General features: G+C 65.4%; 1 protein-coding gene and 1 long non-coding RNA gene across 3 annotated transcripts; both read left to right on the forward strand.

The window, feature by feature from the left end:
• The first annotated feature begins 824 nt into the window (after positions 1–824).
• On the forward strand, positions 825–2,548 carry LOC123930213. Its single transcript, XR_006816010.1, has 3 exons — positions 825–895; positions 1,439–1,580; positions 1,878–2,548. It is a non-coding gene; the product is annotated as an uncharacterized LOC123930213 (long non-coding RNA).
• Positions 2,549–9,447: 6,899 nt separating this feature from the next.
• Positions 9,448–23,094, forward strand: GCGR (glucagon receptor). 2 transcript variants are annotated; one of them, XM_045984482.1, is made up of 14 exons: positions 9,448–11,576; positions 15,960–16,091; positions 16,166–16,268; positions 17,014–17,121; positions 17,201–17,322; positions 17,409–17,515; positions 17,600–17,756; positions 17,844–18,003; positions 18,073–18,133; positions 18,410–18,479; positions 18,718–18,806; positions 18,930–19,068; positions 19,156–19,197; positions 19,521–23,094. In XM_045984482.1, the coding sequence occupies exons 2-14, from the start codon at positions 16,035–16,037 to the stop codon at positions 19,749–19,751; spliced, it is 1,446 nt and encodes a 481-aa protein (XP_045840438.1). In that variant the 5' UTR covers positions 9,448–11,576; positions 15,960–16,034; the 3' UTR covers positions 19,752–23,094. The 2 variants fall into 2 exon arrangements, with proteins under 2 accessions (XP_045840438.1, XP_045840437.1); XM_045984481.1 differs by lacking the exon at positions 9,448–11,576 and adding an exon at positions 12,403–12,514.
• Positions 23,095–24,239: the final 1,145 nt, after the last annotated feature.

A 24,239-nucleotide genomic window follows, 5' to 3' on the forward strand; every position in this document is an offset into this window, starting at 1 on the left:
TCGAGTCCCGCATCCGGCTCCCAGCTCCACGGCGAGTCTGCTTCTCCCTCTGACCTTCTCCCCTCTCAAGCGCTCGCGCTCTCTCTCTCTCAAATAAAGAAATAATAAATAAATAAATAAATATCTTTTAAAAAAAGATTGAAAAATGCCATCTAGGACTAAAAAACAAGGAAGAAAGTAAAAGAGCGAAAGGAGTCTCCAGGTGGCTGCGAGGAGGACAGAGGTGCGGTGGCCCAGGAGCCCCCAAGGAGAGCTGCGTCCCCCTCCCGTGCCTCTGACCCCCTTCCCGCCCGTCTGGGAGCCCACCACACCTACAGGAGGGAGGGGAACATGGGCCCCGGGCAGAGCGGCAGGGAGAACCTGTCCCTGCACCCACCTGCCGGCTGCCCGGTGGTGTTCCTTTATGCAGCGGGTCCGTGTCCTGCTAGAACGGGGCCCCCAGCAGTAGGGCCGAGGGCTTCCTCTGGCTGTGCCCCCCAGGCAGGCGGCCCACCGGGGCCGGCTGAGTAGAGCCCACTGTCATTGGCCGGGCGGGCATGTCAGTGGCTGCGAGAAGGAGCTGGGGTGAGCTGGTCCACCACAGAGCAGGCCGCAGCCCTGGGGAAAGCCTGTCACCCCAGGTTGGCCGCTGGGTGGCAGTCACGGGGCGCCCGTGGCCAGGAAGACCCCGCAGCGGGAGCAGGTCAGGGCGGGCGTGTGGGGGTGGGGTAGTGACCCAGAAGGGTGCTGCCGGCTGGCAGGGGCGCGGTGCTGCCCGGCGGGCGCAGGCCAGCTGCGGAGGACACCGCCTCCGGGGACGAGAGGAGCAAAGGAAGAATTGGCCAAAATTAGTTCCGGGTTTGCCTGGAGCAATACTGACCAGGAAAAGACCAGACGACCAGATCCCGGCTCAGAGGTGGTTTGAGCCACCAGGACTTCTGAGGGGTGGCGGGGCCCAGGGGGACGTGCTTCCTGCACCGGGGCAGGACCCCGGGCCTCTCTGTGGGCCCCACACAGCTGCCAGCACCGGACCACAGAGGGGCCGCCTGAGAAGGGGGCAGGCAGGCCAAGGGACATTTGAGGGGCCTGCGCCCACCTGGGGGAAGAAGGAAGGGGGACATGCGAGACCACGCAGCTGGTCTGTCCAGCCAGGAGAGTGTCTGTCCTCCCTCCAGCTGGAGACAGTGGCAGTTTGCGGCAGGAGGGAGACCCCCGAGTTGGGGGCAGAGTGTGGAAGGAAGGCTCTGGCGGCCTTGGGTGAATGGTTTGGGGAGTGCAGTCATGGGTTCACTGGGGTGCGGGGCCCGGGGAGAGGGGGAGGAGGACCCCGTAACCCCAGGCCTTGGGGGCAGGTGGGGTGCAGGGGCACAGAGAGGGGCCTACCTGTTTCCAGCATGGGCCCCTCCTGCCCTGTGTGCAACCCTAGGGGACCCAAGTGAGTGCAGCTTCCTTTTCCCAGTGAGCCTCACCAGAAAGACCAGGACAACCACGGGGCCCCCTATCCGCCCGGCACGCTACACCAAGGCCCTCCCAGGAGGGGACTCGGAGCACCAGCCACAATGTCCGGCTATGCCCTCAAAGGACACTGGCAGCAGACGCAGGTAATTCATCCTTGGGGACCCCGGAGCCCAACGGGGCCCCACTTCCCACAACAGGGCCCAGTGTCCAGGCTTGGCCCCTGACCCCTGTGTTCCCTGGAGGCCTGACCTCTGCGGGCTCTGTTGGCCACTCCCACCTGGGGGGGTCAGGGTCAGGCGGGACTCCAGGGCCCACTGTCTGCCCCTGGAAGGCTCAGAGCTCCCCGTGCCTGCAGGGCGTAGCTCTGCTCTTCTGGGTGAAGAGTGGTTCCAGGGTGATCTGGGCCCTGGCCAGGCAGCTTAGCTTGTTCCTTTCCCCAGGTGAGTCAGAGCTGAAGCCATGTGGGACCAGGCACCAGAAGGGCAGCTTGGTCTCCACCAAGGTGCCCACACTTTCTGTGTGTGTCTGAGGCATGTGGATCAGATGGCAAGACCGGTGCGGCAGCCCGAGGATGAGGCCAGCACAGAGGGCAGAACAGACAGTCCGAGACAGAACCGCAGCCCTGATCAAGCTTCTCCTGAAGCCGGCCCCCTCTGTCATTCGGTGTGATCCATTTATTCTTCCAGTCAGTTTGCATTTTCAATGACTGAAAACCAGAAATACCTTCAGTCATGTGGCGCATTTCCGAATACTGGACTTGCTTGCGAGGGTGGAGCTGCCTGCCAGCCGGGCGGTAATTACAAAGGGCGGTCCTGCTGCAGCAAGCACGGGCATCTTGCCTCAAGACGAGGACAGAGGCGCATACCCCGAGTCCACCCCTGAGACCAGAGGCTGCGCCCAGGCTTCCAGGACAGAATCCGGGGTCCAGCTGGCCTCCGGCTCAGGCCTGACGGGTACCAATCCCCTGCATCCCTAACGAATCCGCGCGGTAAACGTACCACATGCGCTGTGTTCACGCGGACGGCTCAGTGCCGCTGAGCACGTCCACGTTCCTCGGCCGCCACCGCCTCTGCCGTCCGCCTCCAGAGCTTTCTCATCTTCCCACGCTGGAGCTCTGTCCCCATAAACATTGACCCCCAAACCCCTGGCACCCCCAGCCCTTCTGTCTCCACGACTGCGAGTCCTCTGGGGGGGCCTCACGTAAGTGGAATGGCACAGTATTTGCTCCTCTGTGCTGGGCTCAGGTCACCGAGCGTGTCCCAGGTCCGTCCACATGCAAGTGGGTGCCAGGATGTCCTTTCTAAGACAGACTAATATCCCACCGTGTGGATGGACCTGCTTCATCCGTCCACGCGTCAGCGGACGGGGCTGCTCCAGCCGCTGGTGATCGTGAGGCGTCCCGCTGTGGATGTCCAAGTCCCTGCTCTCACATCTCCTGGGGACACCCACGAGGCATTCCAGGTTGCCTTTTTGAAGGGCCTGCCTTATGTCTTCGAGGTGGACACCAGTGTCCGCGTCGGCATTGCCCCTCCCCGCAGGGAGGCCCCATGGTTCCTCAGGTGTCCTGCCTCAGGACTGGCGCAGACCCTTATCAACAGTCCTCGGAAGGCCCAAGTGGCTGCCACACCCCAGGCTCAGGTCTGAAATACTGAGGGGGTCGCCCATTCTTGGCTTTGGGTGCAGAGGCCAAGCGGTCCCCATTGACCCCTTGGAGTGTGGACTGGACTTGCTGGCTTGTCTTGGCCAATAGAAGGTGACACGAGAGACAGGATGTCCCCTCCGAGATTAGTTACGGAAAGACAGGTTTCGGTCCTGCCCTCGCTCCCCCACACATCCTCAGGGAGCTGGCTGCCGTCTTGCCTGCTCTCGAGAGTCCGCAGAGGAAGGAACGGCTGTCCCTGGCCAGCAGCCTGCGAGGACCTGAAGATTCCTGACGCCCAGAGAGCGTGAGGCGGTTCACGTCTGCTGCTGTCAGCGGGATAATTTGTTACGCAGCAGGCGGTAGCTAATGCACTCTGCTAGGACACCGTGTCCGAGGCTCCCGCGGGTCACAGCTCCCTGGGAGCCAACCCACCTTGCCACCTGCTGGGCCATCTGGGGACGGGGCAGCCCACGGGAACGATGGGGACCCCAGCTCTGGCGGGACCCCCCCACCGGCCCTGGCCTAAGGAGGATCGAGAACTTGCTGACATCCCCAGAGCCTGGCGTAGCTGCTGATCTGCCCTCAGGGCCCCCCAGGGACCTCTGCAGGCGCAGGTGCTCTGATGGTGCGAAGGAGCCCGGCCGGCCGTATGCCCTCTGTCCCCTCGCCCTTCCCCGTTCTTCCCAAGGCAGCTCCCCGCAGGCCCTGCCACCCCCGGCTTCCCGAGCCTCAGCCTGTGAACAGATCCTTGCCCGGGGCCGGAAGGCGCCTGCAGTGGGTAAACCCCTCTGCGCCCGCCCAGCTCCTCCAGCTTCTCCGGCGTCCTCCACATTCCCCTCCGTCCTCCTGCCGGCTCCGGGCTGGCGGCTCCTCCGGCGATAACCTGTCCCCACCTGGGGCAGGCCAGGCAGGACCCGGCCCCCCACACTGGCTTCTGCGAGCCGGGCTCCTCCCTCCAGGCCCTGCTCAGGGCAGGGGGGCGGGGGTGGGGGTAGGAGGGTGGGAGGGTGTGGTGTCTTCTGGGGCCTCTCCTGGTATTCCGTCTGCAGGAGTCCCTGTTCTAATCCCTTTCTAGAAGGACCTGGTCTTACTGGGTCAGGGCCCACACTACGGCCTCCTTTTGCTTTAATTACCTTAATTACAGTCACGCCCTGAAGCGCTGGAGGTTGACTTCAACGCACAAACTCGGGGGGACTCAGCTGGGCCCTGACAGGGTGCCTCTGGGTCTTGCTGCCCCGAATTCCCGCTTGGTGACTTCAGGGCTTCCTGCTGGCTCATGCCCGATCCTCACAATTACCGCCGTGCCCCCCGACCCGCGATGCCAGAGAGCTGTGGCCCGTGTGTTCCTGCCCACCTGCGGCCCAGGCCAGTCCGACACGCGAGCAGCTGTCCCCACCCGGCTGCCCGCAACCCATGAGGGAGGAACAGGAGTGACAGGGAGCCCCCAGCTCCCCTGTCTGATGCCCTTTTCTGAGACAAGAGCGTGGCTGGCGCCAGTCTGCGGGCCACCTGTGTCCCGCGGAGACCAGGGCCAGGGCACAGGGAGCTGTGGTAGGTCATAAGCCCCCCGGGGCTAGGCATCAGTGGGACTGACCCACAAGGGCTGTGGCTCCCGGCCAGCCCGACACAGTGCCCCGCCGGCCTTCACCCCTCCTGCGGCTTCCCTGGTCCTCGCCCCTCCCTGCCTCGTCGTCTGCCCGCGCCACCTGGCCTGGCTCATTCTGCAGGAGCCCAGGGGCCATCCCGCCTCCCGCCCTAATTGCCTGGGCTCTGATGACCCAGATGGGGGCTTGTGGCTTGTCTGTCCCCACCACACCATGACCTCCTGGGTTAGGGGCCACCTGCCCCCCCCCGGCCTCCTCGGAGCCCATCCACCACCTGTCCCCCGGCCCCCCGCTCCCCTGCTCTGTCACTGACCTGAACTTGACCCCATCTAGAGCGGGCGGCCCCAGGGCCCCTTCCCGCCGCCACCATCCCTCTAAGTGGCCTGATTGGATCCAGCCCCAGTGGACAATAATGACCTGGATGGTGGCTCGGGGCGAGAGGCAGCCGGTGAGACAGAGGCCAGGACCCAGGTGTCCTGGAGGATGGAGGTCACTCGGGGGGAGAATGATGGCCTCAGAGGGAGAATGCCACTCTCCTTGGTCCAGCCCCCTTCCTGCACATTGGGGCCTGGGCCCTGCCCCAGGGACAGGCGCGGGGGCAGCGGGCAAGTCTGTACCTGCCGCTTCACCTCGGAAAGCTCGGGCTCCCTGTCTGTGAGGGGCGTGGAGACCACAGCCGTCCACTGAGGCTGGGCCGGAGTCCCTGCAGGCCAAGTGCATGGGTTCTGGGCTCCGGCCACCCCCTCCTGGGGGTCCTTGGGCACACTTGCGTGACTCAGTTTCCCTGTGCCTCGGTGGACTGTCTCCGGAACGGTGCTCGGTCCAGCGTCCCGTCTGGAGGAGCAGTGGCAGCCGGGCAGGAGGACCGTCAGCCACGGGGCCGCCGTCAGGGAAGGCCGTGGAGGCCGGTCGGGGGATGAAGACGGGGAGGATCCCGGGGGTGACGGGATGGAGGTTTGAGGCCCAAACCCTGTCCCAGAGCCTGCCTCAGGCCTGCTGCCCCCAGCCACGGGCACAAATCCTACACTCGGCTCCGCCCGCCCCTCTGGCGGCACCTGCTTCTGTCTGAGGACAGAGGGGAGGTCCGCGCCCTCCCTACGCAGTGCTGGGCCTGTGCGAATGGACAGGGACGCATAAGCGCCCCCCAGGCCCGACCCAGAGCCAAAGGTCAGCCGGGACCTTCCCCCGGGGGCGTGGCGGGGCCTGGACAAGGCTTTTCTGCCACCACGCTGCTCCCTGACCTGCCGCCCGGAGACTGAGACGGCGGTGAGCACCCGGGCCTCCCAGCTGCGCCCGCGCACACACCTGCACACGGGCACACACGCGTGCACGGACACACGCCGACATGCACATGGACGCCCACATACAAACACACCTACACGTGCACCCGCACCGCACACAGACACACGCACGGACACGGACGCGCACACGCACAAACACTTTCCCTGCCCAAACAAGCAAGTCTGCAGGCACCAAGGAACCTCCATGTCTTGCGTCTGAGGGAAGGACCAGGAGCCCTGGAGAGCAGGAGCGGGAGGGGCAGTGTGGGGCGCACTGAGCAGGCTCCAGCCTGGGCGCAGGATCCCAGGGCCGTGGCTCACACTCACAGGGCTGAAAACCCCTGCTGGGAGAAGGGTCCCCGGAAGAGGTTTTAAATCTCCAGCTCTGGCAGAGGCTTCTGAAGGAGGGAGTCTTGGCTGGGGACCTTCCCTCAGACACACCTGCCCCCAGCAGTGACCTGGCTTCTCCGCGCCTACTTGAAAAAGATGGTACATGCGCACACTTAAAACCAGAACAGAGTCTTGTGCTGGTGAAGACGTGTAGCCACGAAGCTCTTAAATTCTACAAGTGAGGGGCGCCTGGGTGGCTCAGTGGGTTAAAGCCTCTGCCTTCGGCTCAGGTCATGGTCCCAGGGTCCTGGGATCGAGCCCCGCATCGGGCTCTCTGCTCAGCGGGGAACCTGCTTCCTCCTCTCTCTCTGCCTGCCTCTCTGCCTACTTGTGATCTCTCTCTGTCAAATAAATAAATAAATCTTTAAAAAAAAATTCTCGAAGTGGTGCTGAAATCCGCACAGTGTGGTAATATCTAGGAACACAGCACTGTATTTGTTACAGAATTCGAATTTGTTCAAAGCCTTCCCACAAAAAGTTTGAGGCCCAGACGGCTTCACTGGTGAATTCTCTCAACTCCAAAGGAAGTAATAACAGCTCTTCCATAGCAACTTCCAGAAATTAGGAGAGAGGGGACAGATTCCTGCTCAGTTTATGAGGTCAGCACTTCCTGATACCAAAACCAGACAATTTTCTTTTTTTTAAAGATTTTACTTATTTATTCGACAGACAGAGATCACAAGAAGGCAGAGAGGCAGGTACAGAGAGGGGGAAGCAGCCTCCCTGCTGAGCCGAGAGCCTGATTCGGGGCTCAATCCCAGGACCCTGAGACCATGACCTGAGCTGAAAGCAGAGGCTTTAACCCACTGAGCCACCCAGGCGCCCCAAAACCAGACAATTTTCTTATTACAAAAAAAGTGATATGCTAATATCCATAATTAGTACAGATGCAAAAATATTTATCAAAATATTAGCATATCAAATCCAGAAATATACAGACAGGATACTTCCTGACCAGGGAGTGCAAGGTTGGTCCAACATCTGAAAATCAGTGTTATTTACCACAGCAATAGACTGAGAAAAATCAGATCATGTCATAAAGAATAAAAGTCATCTGGTAAAATCCAGCGTCCATTCATGACAGGACGCAAGCAAGCACGCGCCTCCCAGCAGACCGGGGTGGGCGTCGATCTTCCTTGGATGGATAAGCAGCATCTCCTGTCTTCAGGCCGCACATTCACCTCCACAGAAAACCCAGAGAATCGACAAACACACACAGAACTGACAAGTGAGTTTAGCGAGGTCGCGGGGGACAAAGTCAACATTCGAAAAACGAAGGCAGCGCGCACCAGCAGTGAGCCGCGGAGCCAGAAATTCAGCGTGACTTACTGATTTTTGAGGGAGAGCGAGCGAGCACCCGCACACAGGGGAAGGGGCGGAGGGAGAGGGAGTCTTAACCAGACCCCGAGCCCTGCCAGAGCCTCACGTGGGGCTCAGCCCCCGGAGCCTGAGACCGTGACCTGAGCCGCACCGAGAGGCGGACACGCCACGGACGCGCCCCCGGGGCTCCCCAGCGGTTTCTCTCGAAGTGAAGCCCACGCCGCCCGGTGAGCCCACAGCCCGCTCCCAGGTGCTTCCTCTGGGAGCAGGAACAGCAGGTCCCCACGGGGACCAGCACCGCCCCCGCCAGGCCCAGAGCTGGAAGTGACCAGGGAATCGGGCGTAGGAAGGCAGGTGAGTGGCCGAGCAGCGCTGCGGCGCTCCGGGTCGTGGCCTCCAACCGTGGCCGCCCACCGTGGCCCAGCGGCCGTGACACAGAGGGACCTCCACGGCTCCGTGACGATGACCAGGAGCCAGGCCCCGAAGGCCGCGCGGTGCGTTTCGAGGGAACCGTGGATCGGCGGAGCTGTAGGGACAGAAGTCCGGTCGGGGCGGCCTGGGGCTCCTGGAGAGCCGCAGCTACAAGGCTCAGGAGGGGCTTTGGGTGATAAATGTTCTGTTTCTTGATTCTGGGGGCGGCACGACAATGTTTGTGAAAACTCCCTGGACTGTCCATTCCCGGTGGGTCAGCTTCCGCGCGGCCCGGACAAAGCTGACTTTAGCTCGAGCTGCGGGACCAGCGGGACCAGCGCAGACGCAGCTGGAAATGAAGGCGGCGCCCGTGGGGGACGAGCCGCGGGCCCTGCGCAAAGGCGGGGGGGGGGGGGGGCGCGTGTGCAGGGCCAGGAAGGAGAGGAGGGAGCGAGAGGGGAGGAAAAGACCCAGAGGGCCTTTCCCCTCACCCCTACCCCCAGGCGGCCAAGGACCAACACGTGTGGGCCTCGGAAACGTCGCGTGGGAAGGAGGAGCCCGCAGACTCGGCCGTGCTCCCCGACACCCGCCTCATCTGGACGCGCGCGTGTAATCAGAGGCCGGAGTGGGGGCACCCTGCGCCGGGGTGGGGGGGGGCAGAGGAGGGGACGGTGGCCATGTCAAAGGAGACTGACGGTTTTCTTTCCCTCTTTCGTTTTTCTTTTTTAAGTTTTTTCTTTAAAATATTTTATTTATTTGACAGACAGAGATCACAAGCAGGCAGAGAGGAGAGAGAGAGAGGGGGAGGCAGGCTCCCCGCCGAGCAGAGAGCCCGATGGGGGGCTCGATCCCAGAACCCTGGCATCATGGCATGAACCAAAGGCTGATGCTTAATGACTGAGCTACCCAGGTGCCCCTCAAATAGGTAAATAAAACTTTTTTTAAAAAATAGGTTTTTCTCTTTAAGTTGCAATTTTCCAACTAAATCCTAAATTAGTGGACAGCAATTTCAGAACTCAGCCTTTAAGATCATTCAGAAGGTTTTATTTTTTTTTAAGACTTTATTTATTTATTTGACAGAGATCACAAGTAGGCAGAGAGGCAGGCAGAGAGAGAGGAGGAAGCAGGCTCCCTGCTGAGCAGAGAGCCCGATGCGGGGCTTGATCCCAGGACCCTGAGATCATGACCCGAGCCGAAGGCAGAGGCTGAACCCACTGAGCCACCCAGGCGCCCCGTCTCACACATTTGTAAAAGGGAATATGTACACTGGGCACCATGTCCACACGGCCCCTGGCCCCGGCCCAGTCGGAAGCTGCTGGCCCGAGCTGCGCCAGTCGCTCAGGTGCGGGCCTCCTCGAGGCGTGGGGCTCACCGTCTGTCCCGTGGGGTTTGGCTCTGTCTTCTCTGAGACTTGCCCAACTTAGCCTTTCAATCCTTCTGTTAGAGTTGGAGAGTTTCCGACATTATATTTTTAATTTCCCCGGGACCTTTCTGGCCCTGTTTCCGACCTGGCCTGTCGCGGGCACCGCCGGGAAACCCGCTTGGCCCTTCCCGCTTCCTCCCTCAGCCTCCTTGTCTGGGTTCTCCGTCTCGGGCCAGGACGGCTGCTGGCCCTCGGCCTCTGCCCCCGGCTAAGAGCGAGGCGGGGACACGGTCCCATTTGCCTGCGCTTTGGGTGGTGCTGCTCCTTGATTCCTGCGGCCCGCGAACGGTGCTCACGGGGCCTCCGGCTGACACTGGGAGCACCTCTGGGACAGTCTGTGGTAGGAGCACAAACCGGGATAAAACCGTACCCCATGTCGGGCGTCCGTGGCCGTGAAGGTGCGCGGGAGACACCGCCTGGGCCACCGCAGCGGCTCCGGGCAGCCAACGCCCACCACGGCTTTCCCTCCAGCTTCTCAGTCAGCCCTGACGCGTCCTCCCAGCCCCGGGTCCCTCTGCCCTGGGTTTGTGTCCACCGCTGTCCAGTCCGGACTCCCGCTGTCCTTGCTGCTCATCACGAGCCCCCAGGAACGCGGGGTCGGTCTGGCTCTGCAGACAGGAAGCAGGCGCTGGGCCTCCTGGGGCCACGGCCTCCCTCCCATGGGCTCAGGCGCCTGAACTCAGCCCCGCTGGTGTTCTGGGCAGAAGCCACGGTGCAGACAGACAGAGCCTGCATTCCGGGGGCCAGGGAGGAGACGTGGGGGCGGGGGAGGAGCCGTCTCCGCCCCAGTCTTCCCCGAACACAGGAGCCTGCATACCTCCGGGGACACGCCACTCCCATGGGGACCCGAGGGGACCCAGCGGCGCAGCCGCCTTCCGCAGCTCTCAGGCCCTCAGACGGCTATGTGGGAAGGCCCGGCCCCCTCCATTCCCAGCTCCTTCTCTGTTTACGTCTCACGAATCAGCTCTGCAAATAGAGGTGGCCCAGCCCCAGGAAGGCCCCCACCCCCGTCTGTCCCATCAGCCCCCCCACCCCCGCCATGTGCTCCCCATTGCGTCACCAGTCGCCTGGGTCAGGCGTGGCCCCCCATCCAGCTCCACCCGCTCTGCACTCATTCTAACTCATCTCTTGGCCGAGACGCAACCGAGGCTGCAGGGCATGGTTTCCCAGGGGATGGAAGGGGGCACCCCCAGATCACCGCCCACAGCCCACACCGGTGCCCCAGCCCCCAGAAAGGGGTGGAGAGCCGGAGGAAGGGTGTGGGGGAGGTGGAGGGAAGGAGTCTTTGGTCACAAACTCGCATGGCCCCCTCCTCCCACACCTGCGGCCTCTGCCCAGGCAGAGCCATAATCTCTGACCTTTGCCTCTGACCTTTGCCTTTGGCCTGGTCCCAGAACCAAAACAGAAAGGCTCGCTCCGGGGGCAGGGGCTCGGGTGGGCTGGCGGGAACGGGTCTGGAGGGCACGTGCGGACACACGCTGCAGCCCCGGGAGCCCCTCCCTGTGAGACTCCAGGCCGAGGCCAGGCAGAGACCCGCTAGAGGCCGGCTGTCTGTCCATCCGTCCCAGGGCAGCGGGGACAGCATCAGGTCTGCTCTGGGGGCGGCAAGAAGGGGGGAGCAGCGGCAACAGCGGCCCGTGGTACCGACACCCTGTAAAACAGAAGTAGGGCCAGGCTAGGCCCGAAGACAAAGGACAGCATCTAATCAGATTCCAGAGACACTCCGGAAGGAGAATCAAGATTTGCTGATGGACAGGAGACCTTCCTGGCTTTTCCCTCCTGCCGATGGGCCAGGTGTCCAGAGGCCGGAGGGCGTTGGAAGGGCCTTGTGGAGAGGGGAGTGGCCCAGGGCCGAGGGCTCCCCAGGTGGGGCTGTGGGAGCTGTGGGAGAGAGAGGGAGAGCGGAGGGGAGTGCAGATGAGGAGGAGGGTGCCACCCGGGGAGCCACAGGCACCGCAGAGCTTTCTAGGAGGACATGACCATCAGGGTCCCAGGATGCCGAATGGCCAGGAAGGATGAGGCCCCAAAGTGTCCACCGGGCTTGGTGGCCCTGAAGTCACTGGCGCTGAGTATGGACTGGGATTCAGGTCTTAGACCTGGGGGAGGGACATGGGAGAGGAGAGGACATCCTGGGGGGGGGGGGTGAGTGGCGGCAGAAGTCTGGGAAGGAGGAGGGACAGGAGTGGAGCGCCCACCTTGGCCACGGGGCAGCCCCGGAGAAGCAGGGGCAGCCGCTGGGGAAGGGCATCGTCCCACCGGTCCCACCCGAGGGACTGTTGAGTGAGTGGTGCTGGAGAGGGGGACCAGAGACCCAGGGTTGAATGGGGGGCCCCAGGGGGACCCCCTTCCCCACCTGCTCCGTCCTCCCCCACCCCGTCCAGCCTGCTCTGCGGTTGGTTGGAAAGAAATGTCACTTAGGAGCTGCCGTGGGGGTTAGTGGGGGCCCAGTCCTCGGAGCAAATCAGCTCCGCACTGGGAAAGAAGCCCCGAGGATGCCCGCACGCGGCTGGTTGGACCCAGAGGAAGGGGCGTCCAGTCCCAGCCTCCACCGCAGTCCCGGCCACGCGCCCTCCACATTGCGCCCCCCCCCCCCCCCCGTCCATCCGCGAGCCCCGCGGGGAGTTGTGGACCCGGGGTGACCCACTCCTCAGTCTGTTCCGAGGCGCGGACGTGCACACGGCGAGCTTGCGGGGCGGGATCTGCGGGGCAGGGTCTGGGGACGGGATCTGGCGGGCGCGTCCGGGGGACGGAGGTGGGCGGCGGGAGCGCTGCGGGGAGGGGCCGACAGGGACCCCCGTCTGCGGCTTCCCCTTTCCCTCCTCCCTCCTCCACTACGCAGGCCACTCCCGCCCCCGCCCCCTCCCCCGCCCCCGCCCCCGCCCGCCTCCGCCGCCACCACCGCCACCACCGCCACCCAGCGTCGCCGCTGGAAAGTTTGCGCTCGTTGGGCGCGGGCGCGGAGGGCAGCGGGGAGCCGGGGCCGGAGCGGGAGCCGGAGCCGCAGACGGTGAGCACCTGGCCAGCCCAAGGGGACGTCCCCACCAGGCCGCCAGTCGGGGGACAGACGGGCGGGCGCGGCCAGGGCCCACGCATTGGCAGCACGGAAACAGCGGGCGGGGACCCTAATCGTGCGCCAGGAGGTCTTGGGGCCTGGGGTGTCGCAGTGCTCACCCCTGTCGGACCCCTCTGTTCCCCAGCCCCAGATGCGCCCTTCCCGCTCAGACAGTTGACGGGTCCTGTACCCTCAGGCGCTGGGGGGGGGGGCTCAGCGCTTCCCCTGCCCTCCCCTCCCTAGGGAAGGCGGCGGGAGCATCGGGCACTCTGTCCTGCTGCCGGCCACTCCTTGTCGCGCACCGCCCCATGGGCTCTCCCCAAGGAGCCCACGTGCAGCACCTCGGGGACACCCCAGAGGCCTGGCTCTGTGGGTGGCCCTGTTTGTCCCCTGTGGAGGGCCCCAGCTCCCCAGGACTCCCCGGCGGCATCCCCTCTGCCTGGGTGTCCCTGGGAGGGGGCATGCGGCCCTGGCACCCCACCTGGTCTGCTCTTCTGCGGGGCCCCCACTTGTCATTTTGACCCGCAGGGAGGGCGGGTCACTGCCCTGCCCTGTTCTCTCCTCTCTGCGGCCTCCAACGCCCCCACCCTGAACCGACTGGGCCCTGACGTCTGGGCACTCGCATCTTCGAGGACCGGCCCTGGCTGTGTCTGGGTCCTTCCGAGCCGGGGTGGGGGGGATGGGGGGGACTGACGGCTGGTGGGGAGTTGCACCAGCGGCAGCCGGGTCAGCCCCGCCCCAGGGGGTGGGGAGGAAGCAGGAATCCGTCTCTGTCAACGGCCTTTGGCCCCTGAGCCTACCGCAGGGGCCATGACCTTCCTGCTAGTTGCTCTGGTTTCACAAAAACAGCCCCCCCCCCCCCCCCCCGCCCCAGCGCAGACCCTTCCGAGGCTGCGAGTCCTCCCCACCCATTCGGATCGTGTGGCAAGCGGTGCGGGGTAACCATTGCACCCTTAACTGTCTGATGGGCCGCCCACCCAGCTCCGGCTGGGGAGTCCCTCAGCTACCCCAGTGGGAATTGCTGGGATGCCGGCGGGGCCCTGAGCGCCCAGGAGTGCTGTGTTCTGTGGGGCTTGGGGCCAGTAGCCCCTGGCCCGCGCCCCAGTAGGAGGTGGGCAGCGTGATGGAGGGGCTGGGAGAGCGCAGACCCGTGGTACGCTGGGACGGGAGACCCCCTGGCGACCCCGGAGTCTCCACGTGAACCCCTGCCGCATGTCCAGCCCTGAGCTCATATTGGTGCTGGGGCCGTCCAGGACCTGGGAGGGAGCAGGGCCGCTGGGTCCATGAAGGGCAGAGGCGTGTCCCGCAGGGCCATGCCCCCTCCCCTCCCACACTGGTTCTGCCAAGGGTAATAAGGTGAACACCGGGGCAGATAGGGGAGCCCCTGGGAGCGGGGTCAGGGTCGCCAGCGCCGCCGGGCCTGTGCCTCTGACCACCTCAGCACCTGGGTTTCAAGCTCATTCATTCAGCACAGGGTCCCCCAGCCCCCGTCAGGGGCTCACGGGGTGGAGGGGCCTGGAGAGGACAGTCCCCCACTCTCTTCTGGTGGCAGAGCTCTTGACGCCTCATGACAAGGAAGCAGGACCCCCGCTAGACCAGCGGGGGAGACTGAGGCTCTGAAAAGGGAAATTGTGCACCCTCGGTCCCAGAACCAGAAACAGGCCCGCCTCACATCCGGGCACCCCTGGCGGGGGCCTGAGAGCCTCAGCCTGGCACAGCCAGAAGTCAGCAGGCCGGGCTCCCGCCTCGCCAACAGCCTCGCTGAGGGACAGCTTTGCTGGAGGCCCCCAGCCCCAGCTGCAGGACATCTGGGCAGGGAACATCTGTCCTTCCTCGCCATGCTCCCAGCCAGCCCTTGCCACCGTCCCTCCTCTCACCCACAGTCTCTAGCCTCTCCGGCCGCCCTGCCCCCCCAGCCTGCCTGCCCAGCTCTCCTCTCCCTCCAGCCACTGGGCACAGCCTGCAAGAGGCTGGTTCTGGGCTGTTCCTTACCCTCCCAGCTTGGTGGCCTGGCTGGGCAAGGGGCAGGGCAGCAGACAGGGCTGCCAGATCGGAAGCAGGAGATGAACCCCCTCGGGTGACCCCGGAGCCAAACCTGCCCTCAGTCTCCACCTGCGGCACCTTTCCCGCAGGAAGCGTCGTGCGCACTGTGGCCCCTGCTCTCCTGAGCCCACAGCCGGGTGGCGCCTCACCTGGCCCAGGGACTGGGGACCAGTGACCGCTGGGTGAGGCCTCCACCAGGCCTGGCCTGCACCCGTGACTGAGGGCCGGGTCAGGAACCCCACAACACGCTAGGGTCTAGGTGCCCACCCCAGATCCCTGAGCCCTCTGGCCCTCCGCGGTAGTGTCTCAGGGTCCCCTCGGGGGCGAGGGGGGTGTCTCAGGGGACTCCTGGGTTGAGCTGGCACCCTGTGCGGCCCCCCCTTACCCTGGCCACTCGCTGTCTTCCAGCCTATTAGCTGTCCGTCCATCTGTCCGACCGCCCATCCATCCATCCATCCATCCATCTCTTGCTCACTGCTTGCCAGGGTCTACCCAGACCTGAAGGCTCACACAAGTCACTCCTATGGGGCCCCCAGCCCAGGCCCTAAGGGGCCCCTCCCTGCTGCCCCCAAGGAATTCAGTCAGAGGCAGAGAAAGCAGGAGAGGAGAACCGATAGGGCTCTGGCCCGGAGCTCCGCTCAGACTTGGGCCAGGCCCAGCGAGCACCAGCAGGGCAGGGACGTCCGGGCCCCTAGCCGCCGCACTGACCGTCCTGAAGGACTGTGCCGCCCGCCACCTGCGCCACGTGCCCCAGGGGCTGGGCGTGAGCCTTGTGTGGGGCCCAGAGGGCGGATAGGGATACCCCAGGGCCTGGGAAGGGGGCCTGTGTGAGACAGGGAGCATCCTGAGCTTGTGCCCGCACTCCTGGTACCCTGGGCAGGGCTGGGAGCTGGCCCTGGGCCACCTTGATAACCAGGGCACCGTGATGGATGGCGCTGGCGTCCCGCCCCAGCCTGGCGTGCTGCCTTTCCCAGGGGCTAAGAATAGGTGGGGAGGCTGGCAGGGCGAAGGGAGGAGGTGGGTCCTAGGGCCGCTGCTCCTTCCCGCAGGAGGGCGCGCAGGGGTGGGGCTCCGGGGCAGTCGAGCTGCGGGAGAGGCAGCTGCTGGCAGGGCGTGGGAAACCCAGCTCCACCCAGGGGAGTCGCAGGGCCTCCAGGACCCTGGGCAGCACCTCCCAGCGCACGGCCAGACCCCTGCCCGTCACTGGCAAAGAGCTGCTCCTCGGGGTGTCTTCTCCCTGCCGGCTCCCGCCTCCTCCATAGGACCCAAGGCTCAGAGGGGTGGTTTGAGGAAAGCCTCCAGCCCGCTGGTCACAGCAGACCCAGCTGGGCCTTCTCACGTGGGTGTCCGTCCACAGGCCCTGCTGCTCCGACCGGAAGCCCCCACAAGGACCCCTCTGCCCGATGTGGTGGGTGGGTGGCCGCTCACAGGCATGTGCCCCGCCCCGCCGCACGGCCCCCTCCTCCTCCTGCTGCTGCTGGTCTGCCAGGTGAGCGCGGCGGGGGCCCCCACCCCCCCTGCTGACGCGGCTCTGTCCCACCTGTCCCTCCCTCTGTCCCCCAGCCACAGGCCCCATCTGCGCAGGTGATGGACTTCCTGTTTGAGAAGTGGAAGCTCTACGGGGACCAGTGTCTCGCCAACCTGAGCCTGCTGCCCCCCCCCACGGGTGAGTCCCTGGCTGCTCCCCCAAGTCCAGGGCTTGGCCAGGCAGCAGCTATGGGGCTCCCAGCCGGACAAGGCCCTGCCCTCTGCCCCCCATTGATAGGGGACCATGGAGAGGCCAGTCGGGGACGTGCCCGAGACCACACCAGCATATAAAAGAAATGGCAGGACGGCCTCAGAACGGGGTGCCCGCTGCCCCCCCCAGCTGGTCCCAGGGCCACCGGCTTTGCTCCCGTGGAGCTCCAGGCCCAGTGGGCAGCCAGCACTGGGGGGAGGCAGCCCACGAAGATGGTCAGACCACACAAGGCCAAGGCAGGAGAGGGAAATGGGCCCTCCAGGGGAGGGCTCAAGCAGGGACGGGCACCCCATTCCGTACAAGCTCCGAGGGCCACTTAGGGTCGCAGCAGGAGGTTAGAGTAGGAGCAGCTTGCCAGCAGGCCTAGTGCTACTGTCCAACCGTGGGGGGGGCCCGTGGTGGGCAGAGGGAAGGACAGGGTTTGAGCTATGGAGCTTACCCCGGACCCTGGAAGGAAGCCAATAGACAGGGGTTCCGCCCCAGAGAAGGAGGAGCGAACCCAGGTGGGTTTGGGGTGCTTTGGAGACGTGAGGTGTGCGAGGGGAGGCGGCTGCCAGGACTCAGGGAGATCTGGGGGGAGACTGCATGCTGGGGGCAGAGGGTGGGGTGTGGGGGCTTCCGGGAGAAGCCCAGCCCTGCTGAGGGGCACCCCCCGTCCTGCCTCGCCCTGCAGAGCTGGTCTGTAATAGAACCTTTGACAAGTACGCCTGCTGGCCAGACACCCCTGCCAACACCACGGCCAACACGTCCTGCCCCTGGTACTTGCCCTGGCACCCCAAAGGTGACCACAGACGGGCGGGGGGGGTGGCGGCGGGGGCCCAGGCTAGGGCTCAGGTGCTGATCGGAGCCTGGGCCCCCAGTCCAGCACCGCCTCGTCTTCAAGAAGTGCGGGCCCGATGGGCAGTGGGTGCGCGGGCCCCGGGGGCAGTCCTGGCGCAACGCGTCTCAGTGCCAGATGGACGAGCACGAGCTCGAGGGCCAGGTGAGCCTGTGAGGTGCGGCAGGAGCCCGGCTGGGGGGGAGGGGCGCAGTGGCTCTCCTGCCCTGACCAGCCACTGCCCTTCGTAGAAGGAAGCGGCTGAGATGTACAGCGGCCTTCAGGTGATGTACACAGTGGGGTACTCTCTGTCCCTGGGGGCGCTGCTGCTGGCCCTGGCTCTCCTGCTGGGCCTCAGGTATGCCCACCCACCCCTACCCACCACTCGGCCCCCGACCCCCGGGCAGGGCAGCAGGCGGGCCCTGACGCCCTTTCCCCGCAGCCAGCTCCACTGCACCCGGAACTACATCCACGCAAACCTGTTTGCGTCCTTCGTGCTCAAGGCCAGTTCCGTGCTGGTCATCGATGCGCTGCTCAAGACACGGTACAGCCAGAAGATCGGGGACGACCTCCGCGTGAGCGTCTGGCTGAGTGATGGGGTGAGCGCCCACGCCCAGCCTCCGGGCGCCTGGCCCCAGGGCGGCGGGGAGGCGTGTGACCTGAGCTCACGGGGCCCCTGCGGCCAGGCGGTGGCCGGCTGCCGGGTGGCCGCAGTGTTCATGCAGTACGGCGTGGTGGCCAACTACAGCTGGCTGCTGGTGGAGGGCGTGTACCTGCACAGCCTGCTGGGCCTCGCCGCCCTCCCGGACAGAAGCTTCTTCGCCCTCTACCTGGGCATCGGCTGGGGTGAGTAGGACAGCAGGGTGGGGGCAGGCTGGCCAGGGCCACTGGACCACAGCTGCCTCCTCCCCGCAGGCGCCCCCATGCTCTTTGTCATCCCCTGGGCCGTGGTCAAGTGCCTGTTTGAGAACATCCAGTGAGTATGAGCCGACCAGAGCTTGGACCCGAGGCAGCCCGGGGCTCACCCCTTCTGGGCGCAGCGCCCTGGGCTGGGTCTGTGGGGAGTACCCGGGCAGCCCTGGGGCGTGGTGGGGGCACCTGTAGCCAGAGGTGGTGGTGGGTGGGAAAGCAAGACCGCCCCAGGGTGGGGGTCCTTTAGGACCATCTCCCCTCCTACCCCAAGCGCTGATTGGATCCCCATGACGTCGGGGGGTGGGGGGGCCTGCGGGGTGTGAGCTGGCCCCGCCCACAGGTGCTGGACCCGCAACGACAACATGGCCTTCTGGTGGATCCTGCGCTTCCCTGTGTTCCTGGCGATCCTGGTGAGGACGCGCACCTGCAGCCCCTGCTGGCCCCACACACAGGGGCAGAGAGGCCGCGGGGTCTGCCCGCCCCAACCCCCGCTTGCTGGCTCGCCCGACATCCTGCCTGGGCAGACAGGAGCGAGGCCTGGCACTCAGGCGGGACCCGGGCCTCGGCTCGGCCGCCCCAGGGCCATGGGGGCCAGGAGGGCTTGGGGCGGGGGCGGGGTCTGTCCTGAGCTGCGCCCTGCACACCCAGATCAACTTCTTCATCTTCGTCCGCGTCCTGCTCATCCTCACGGCCAAACTGCGAGCCCGCCGGATGCGCTACGCAGACTACAAGTTCCGGTGGGTGCGGCAGCCCGCAGGGCCCAGACCCCGCACCGCAGGGGCCAGGAGGGGCGGGGCGGGGGCGGGCCAGGGGCCCCCAGTGGGCGGGGCTAGGCCCGAGGCTCAGACTCCCACCCACAGGCTGGCCAAATCCACGCTGACCCTCATCCCCCTGCTGGGGGTCCATGAAGTGGTGTTTGCCTTCGTGACGGACGAGCACGCCCAGGGGACCCTGCGCTCTGCCAAGCTCTTTTTCGACCTCTTCCTCAGCTCCTTCCAGGTGCCGCCCTGCCCCCTATAACCACCTGCCCCCTCCCCCCGCCCCGCCCCCCGCCTGGGTGCGGCCCTGACTGGCCCCTCTCTCCAGGGCCTGCTGGTGGCTGTTCTGTACTGTTTCCTCAATAAGGAGGTAGGTGGGGCCGTCTGGTCCCAGCGTGCAGCCAGGGACAGAGCGGCGCCAGGGCTCCCTGGCCTCCCCCGTTCAGCTGGGGGGAGTGGGGGTGTAGCCCTTCGTGTCCGTCTGCGCTTACTGGTCACAGTCACCACGATGCTGGGTGCTGGACCCCAAGACGGCCTTGGGCTGGTCCTCGGGGAGCACACGGTGAAGGGGGCGCCCGGACAAGGAGAGCCCAGTGTTCTGGTCGGAGCCCGCCTTGCTCTGCACCCGCAGTCCTTCAAGGCTGGGAGGCTGGGACTGTGGGACTGGCCCGACCTGCCCTGCCCCCACCCCAGGTGCAGTCGGAGCTGCTGCGGCGCTGGAACCGCTGGCGTGCGGGTCGCTCGCTGCAGGAAGAACGCCACACCAGCAGGCTCGGACCCCCAGCCGGGCCCACAGACGACCCCCCCAGCGAGAAGCCGCTGCTCTCCAGGTGCAGGGGCAGCAGCAATGGGACTGGCCGGGACCCCTCTGCAGACCCCTGCCTGGTCAGCAGCCTCCCCGGGCTGGCCGAGAGCCCCTTCTAACGCTCCAGAGGCCCCAGGAGGCCCGGCGGGGGCTGGACTCAGGGGCTGAGAGAGGGCACTGCCGGACCACACAGAGCCAGATGCCCGACTGCGGCAGGAGGGCTGGGAGCCATGGTGGCTTCGCTGCCCTCCGTCCGCAGTGGGGTGGTCGGATGGCTGGGGGCTCCCTGCATATCTGCTCTGTGCTGCGAGGAGCCCCGCCGGCGGGCCGAGCTCAAGGAAACGTGTACTCTCCGACAATAAAGCGTCCCCCGGGGCTGCCTGGCACACCCGGGAGAGTGGGGCTGAGGGAGAGGTGCGCACTGGGCCCGGGGCCTCCCCGTCGGAAGGGAGCAGCCTCGCTTGGGGCCGAGAGCTAGTGCGCTCCCTCCGGGAGTCCCCGCTTTACAGATGAACTGGAGCTGGAGCCCCCAAGAGGGTCCCAAGCATGACTCATGGCTGGCAGTGCGCCCCCACCCCCCCACCCCCGCTGGAGCAGTCTCTGGCCGCCCTCCCTTGCTGGTTTAAGAGGCGCTCAGCACACCCTGGGCCAGAGTGGATGGGCCGCCGTTTGTTTGGGCTCCCAGACCCCAAGAGGGTCACCATCTGCCCAAACAGGCATGTGAACGGGGTGGGGGATGTCTGGGGAAACCCCCCGTGCCGCACTTCCCACCAGCCCCGTGTGGACACCTCTGGTTGTCTCCTGGAGTCGCGGCCAGGGCTGCACTCAGGCCCAACAAGGACATCGGCAGACGATCCAGATAAACTGGGAGAAACCAACCCCCGCCAACTGAAATGACAGCAGCACTTTGAGACCTCTGTGGTCCCGACACGATCGCTTGGCAGAGGGGCCCGAGCCCTCCACACTGGCGTGGCTGGGCGGCTGTGTGCAGCAAGGGCCCTGTCCACAGTATATGGGTGGGCACCCTGCGGGGCACGCCGCGGCACTGAGGGGAGAGAGCGACCTACACCGGAAGAGCCAGGCGGTGCACTGGGGTGCGGAGCCCAACTGTTTGGGGGCGCACGCTGAGGTCCAGGTCGCCGTCTTGGGGAGCTAGTGCAGGAGCGGAGATGGCGTGGGGGCTGTGCTCACGGGTCGGGAGCGCCCCGGGAGGAGGAAGGAGCCAGACCCCAGAGCACGCACTGCTCGGTCGGCCAGGTGTCCCTGCTCCAAGGCGCCGGCGGGAGGTGACTGCGGAGCTCAGGGGTGTGGGTGCCCACAGCCTCCTCGGGCCACGTGGGCTGGGGTTGCTCAGGCGGAGCGGGGCTAATTGGAGAAAATGAGCAGACAGAAGGCCTCTCAGGAAAGGTAAATAAAATTACTCCTCCGCCAGGCACTGGGGCCCTCCTGAGGGGGCCCGTCACCCCATGGGGCCCACAGCCCCGCAGGCGGCCCGGAGGGAAGGGGGAGGGGCGGAGCGGGAGGCTGGCGGGGCACACGGAGCTCTCTTGTGACCCAGGCAGGCGGGCAGTTTGCGGAGACGGGCAGGGTCGGGCAGAGCCGGAGGGAGCGCCAGCCACGCGGCGGGGAGACCGAGGCCCCTGACCCAGAGGCTTCAGACGACCTCTCTCAGGCCCTCCGGAGCCCCGGCCGACGGGGCGCGCCCACCAGCGCGTGCGCCCCGGAAGCCCGCATGGGGCACAGGTTCGCCCGGGGAGAGCAGTTCCCCTTCACGCCCGCTGCGCTCAGGGTTGGTGCCCGCCTGGGGGTGGGGGCGAGCCGCCCCAGCCTGACTCCCTTTGCCCGTCCTCTCCTTCACCTTGTCCCTGTCCCCAAGAGAACTGGAGCGGACCGGCAGGGCTGAGGGCGGCGCGGAGGCCTGGCAGGGGCCGCACTGGCCCCGCCAATGAACACTGACTTCTGACCAGGCCACCCTGCAGGCGTTGGGGGGACCCGCTTTCCCGCAGCCCAGCACCCACACATCTCTCGGTCCAGGAACAGGAACACTCCAGGGCCTCCGCCTCTTTCCCATCTCCACGGCAGTCCTCCACCTCGGGCCCCTCCCGCAAACACACGGGTCCCGCCTGGCACGTTTGCGCACGCGTGAGTGTGTGCGTGCGTGTGCACGTGCGTGCTACTAAAGAGTGAAGAATGAGGAGGAGGACAACCTGGATGACGACACACAGGGTCAGACCCAGGAGAGCTGCGAGGTCAGCCCAGGGCGGCAGCGCTGCGGGCAGGGTGTGCGCCACGGGGCAGGGGCCTCAAGCCGGGAGTCACCGGGACACACACCGTCCAGGGGACCAGTGACTGCGCGCACTGGGGAAACTTAGAGGACCCGGTGGACAGTTCAAGACTTAGTGTCAGTGCACAGAAAACCAACCAAGTGAAAAAGGGCCGTTGGGCAGAAGAGAAAAACCATCACAATTTACCGCACGGCTCAGCTCTGCACACGGACTCAACAGTGGTGTGACCCAGCGAGGAGAGAAACCCGGTCCGTCGGGCGGCACGGTGGCCGGGAAGCACGTGCGGAGGAGGGAACCGGAAAACCAAGGAGGAACCGTGTGCGTGTGCTTAGACGCAGAAATACAAACGGAGAGCTGGAAACTGTCTGTCGGTGGGCTGGGCAGGGCGCCGGTCCACTCTGCACGAACCACCCCCTCCGGACCCTCCGGACGCGCCAGCAGCGCCACCCCCCCCCCCCTTTCTCTGACTCGCTTTCCACCGTCAGCCCTTTTCCCTGCTCCCTCCTCCCTCCTGGACTGCAGTGTGGGGCGGGGGGAGATCAGGCCATCCTCCGCCCTTACTGGCGTGAGAAACTATCACTATCTAGAGGACTTCCCAGGTTTATCTCCAGACCCCGTGGCCCTCCCAAATCCGTACTTTGGACTCATCTTCCCATTCATCCCCTCAAATTCCGCACGTCCACACAGAGCTCCTGCGCGTGCCCCCCACCCAGCTTCCTCTGGCTCCGGTCATGGAGGCAGCGCCAGCGGTCTCTGCTCCTACCCTGAATCCGCCACAGCGTGCGCCCAACCCAGCAGCAGAGCAGCCGTTCCACACCCCGTCCAGCCCCGTGCCGCACTTCAGCTTACGGAAATGCGGGGGCCAGAGGAGCCTGTCGACAGGAGGTGACCAGTCAAGGCCAGAATGCAAGCAGCCACGTCTTGAAGCACCGAGGGGTCTTCGGTACATCACGGGGGGAAGGGTGGTGAGACTGCAGGGCCAGGCCAGGCACCCGGCAGGCAGCAGACACGCTCTGCTTTCCCACCCGGAGTCTGCAACCCACCTAGGACATACTCAGATGTTACAAGGAACACGGACTGTGTATTAAGTATCTGGGAATTACTGTTCAGGCCGTACACAGAAACATGCTCAGTATTTACTCAATCAAAACTGTGATCAAAGTAAACCCTAAGAATCCGAGTGAGGCCGTCCTCTGAAAGGAGGTGAAGATAGGGGAATAAACTCGCCCCACCACGGACTAGCAACGGGCACACGTGCGGGGCACTCGGTGGCGGAGCAAAGGGGACGTCCCCACTCCACCAAGGTGCTCACTGCCCTCACTGTACCGGAGGGCAGGGGTCTCCAGCCACGCAGGGGCATCCGCACAGCCGCGGTGAAGACCCCAGCAGCCCGGACGGGAGGAGGCAGCGCAGCTGAGGCTGGGCTGGGACCAGAGGAGCCGGGCCGGTCCGAGAGCTGCGCCAGACAAACAGGAAGGGCCTCCCCACTAGCCAGCATCCCTCCGCCCCATGTCGGACCCTCCCCTCTGCTCCCCGACACCCCCTGTATGACTGCTCAGAACCCTCAGCCATTAGGCAAAAACTCCAAACGGGACATGTGGACCCCAAGTTAGGGAAGGGACGACTCCACGCGCACCCACTTCCCTGCCTCCAGCTGCAGTGTCCGCAGAGCTGCGCTCACCCCCCGGCACGTGGCCTCTCAGCCACGCTCCACCTCCGACGTGGGTCTTGGCACCAAGACCCCAGGCTGAGCACCTCCAGCCCACGCAAGAGCTAAGCAGGCAGGGATACTGAGTGAAACACCCTTGAGGGGTCTCCTGTGGTCCCCACACCCCCAGTGGTCGGGTAGACCGGCCCACGGGTATCACCACTAGCGCAGGAGGCCAGGGAGTGCGGCTGGGGCGCTCAAGCCCCTCGGCAAACACCCACGGGTCCCCAGGGAGCACACGAGGCCACACAGTTAGAGACCTGGCGCAGGGCCTGGCAGCGGCCAGCTCCCACTGGCAGTGAGCCAAGAAGGCTGTTTATTACATGACCTGTCCTTCCTGTGCCGTCCCTGGGGAGCCCCCGCCCCCAAGAAGACGCCTCCTGGAGTCACCTGTAGGCCCCCGAGTACTCTTCCAGGAAAGAGTGTTCCCAAAATAAACTCCAGTTCCACGGATCGGGCCTGGCCTACCAGGGCTTTCCAGGTTTGAAGGTCAAGTGACTTGGGTCTCTCTCAGGGCCCGCGGCCACCCCTTCATCGGAACAGCGGAGGAACCACTCCCCCCAGGGTCCAGGGCTGCAGAGGGAGCCTCCTGCCTCTAGGGTCCCCACCCCGAA

This window comes from Meles meles, chromosome 18, assembly GCF_922984935.1.
Source record: "Meles meles chromosome 18, mMelMel3.1 paternal haplotype, whole genome shotgun sequence".
NCBI lineage: Eukaryota > Metazoa > Chordata > Mammalia > Carnivora > Mustelidae > Meles > Meles meles.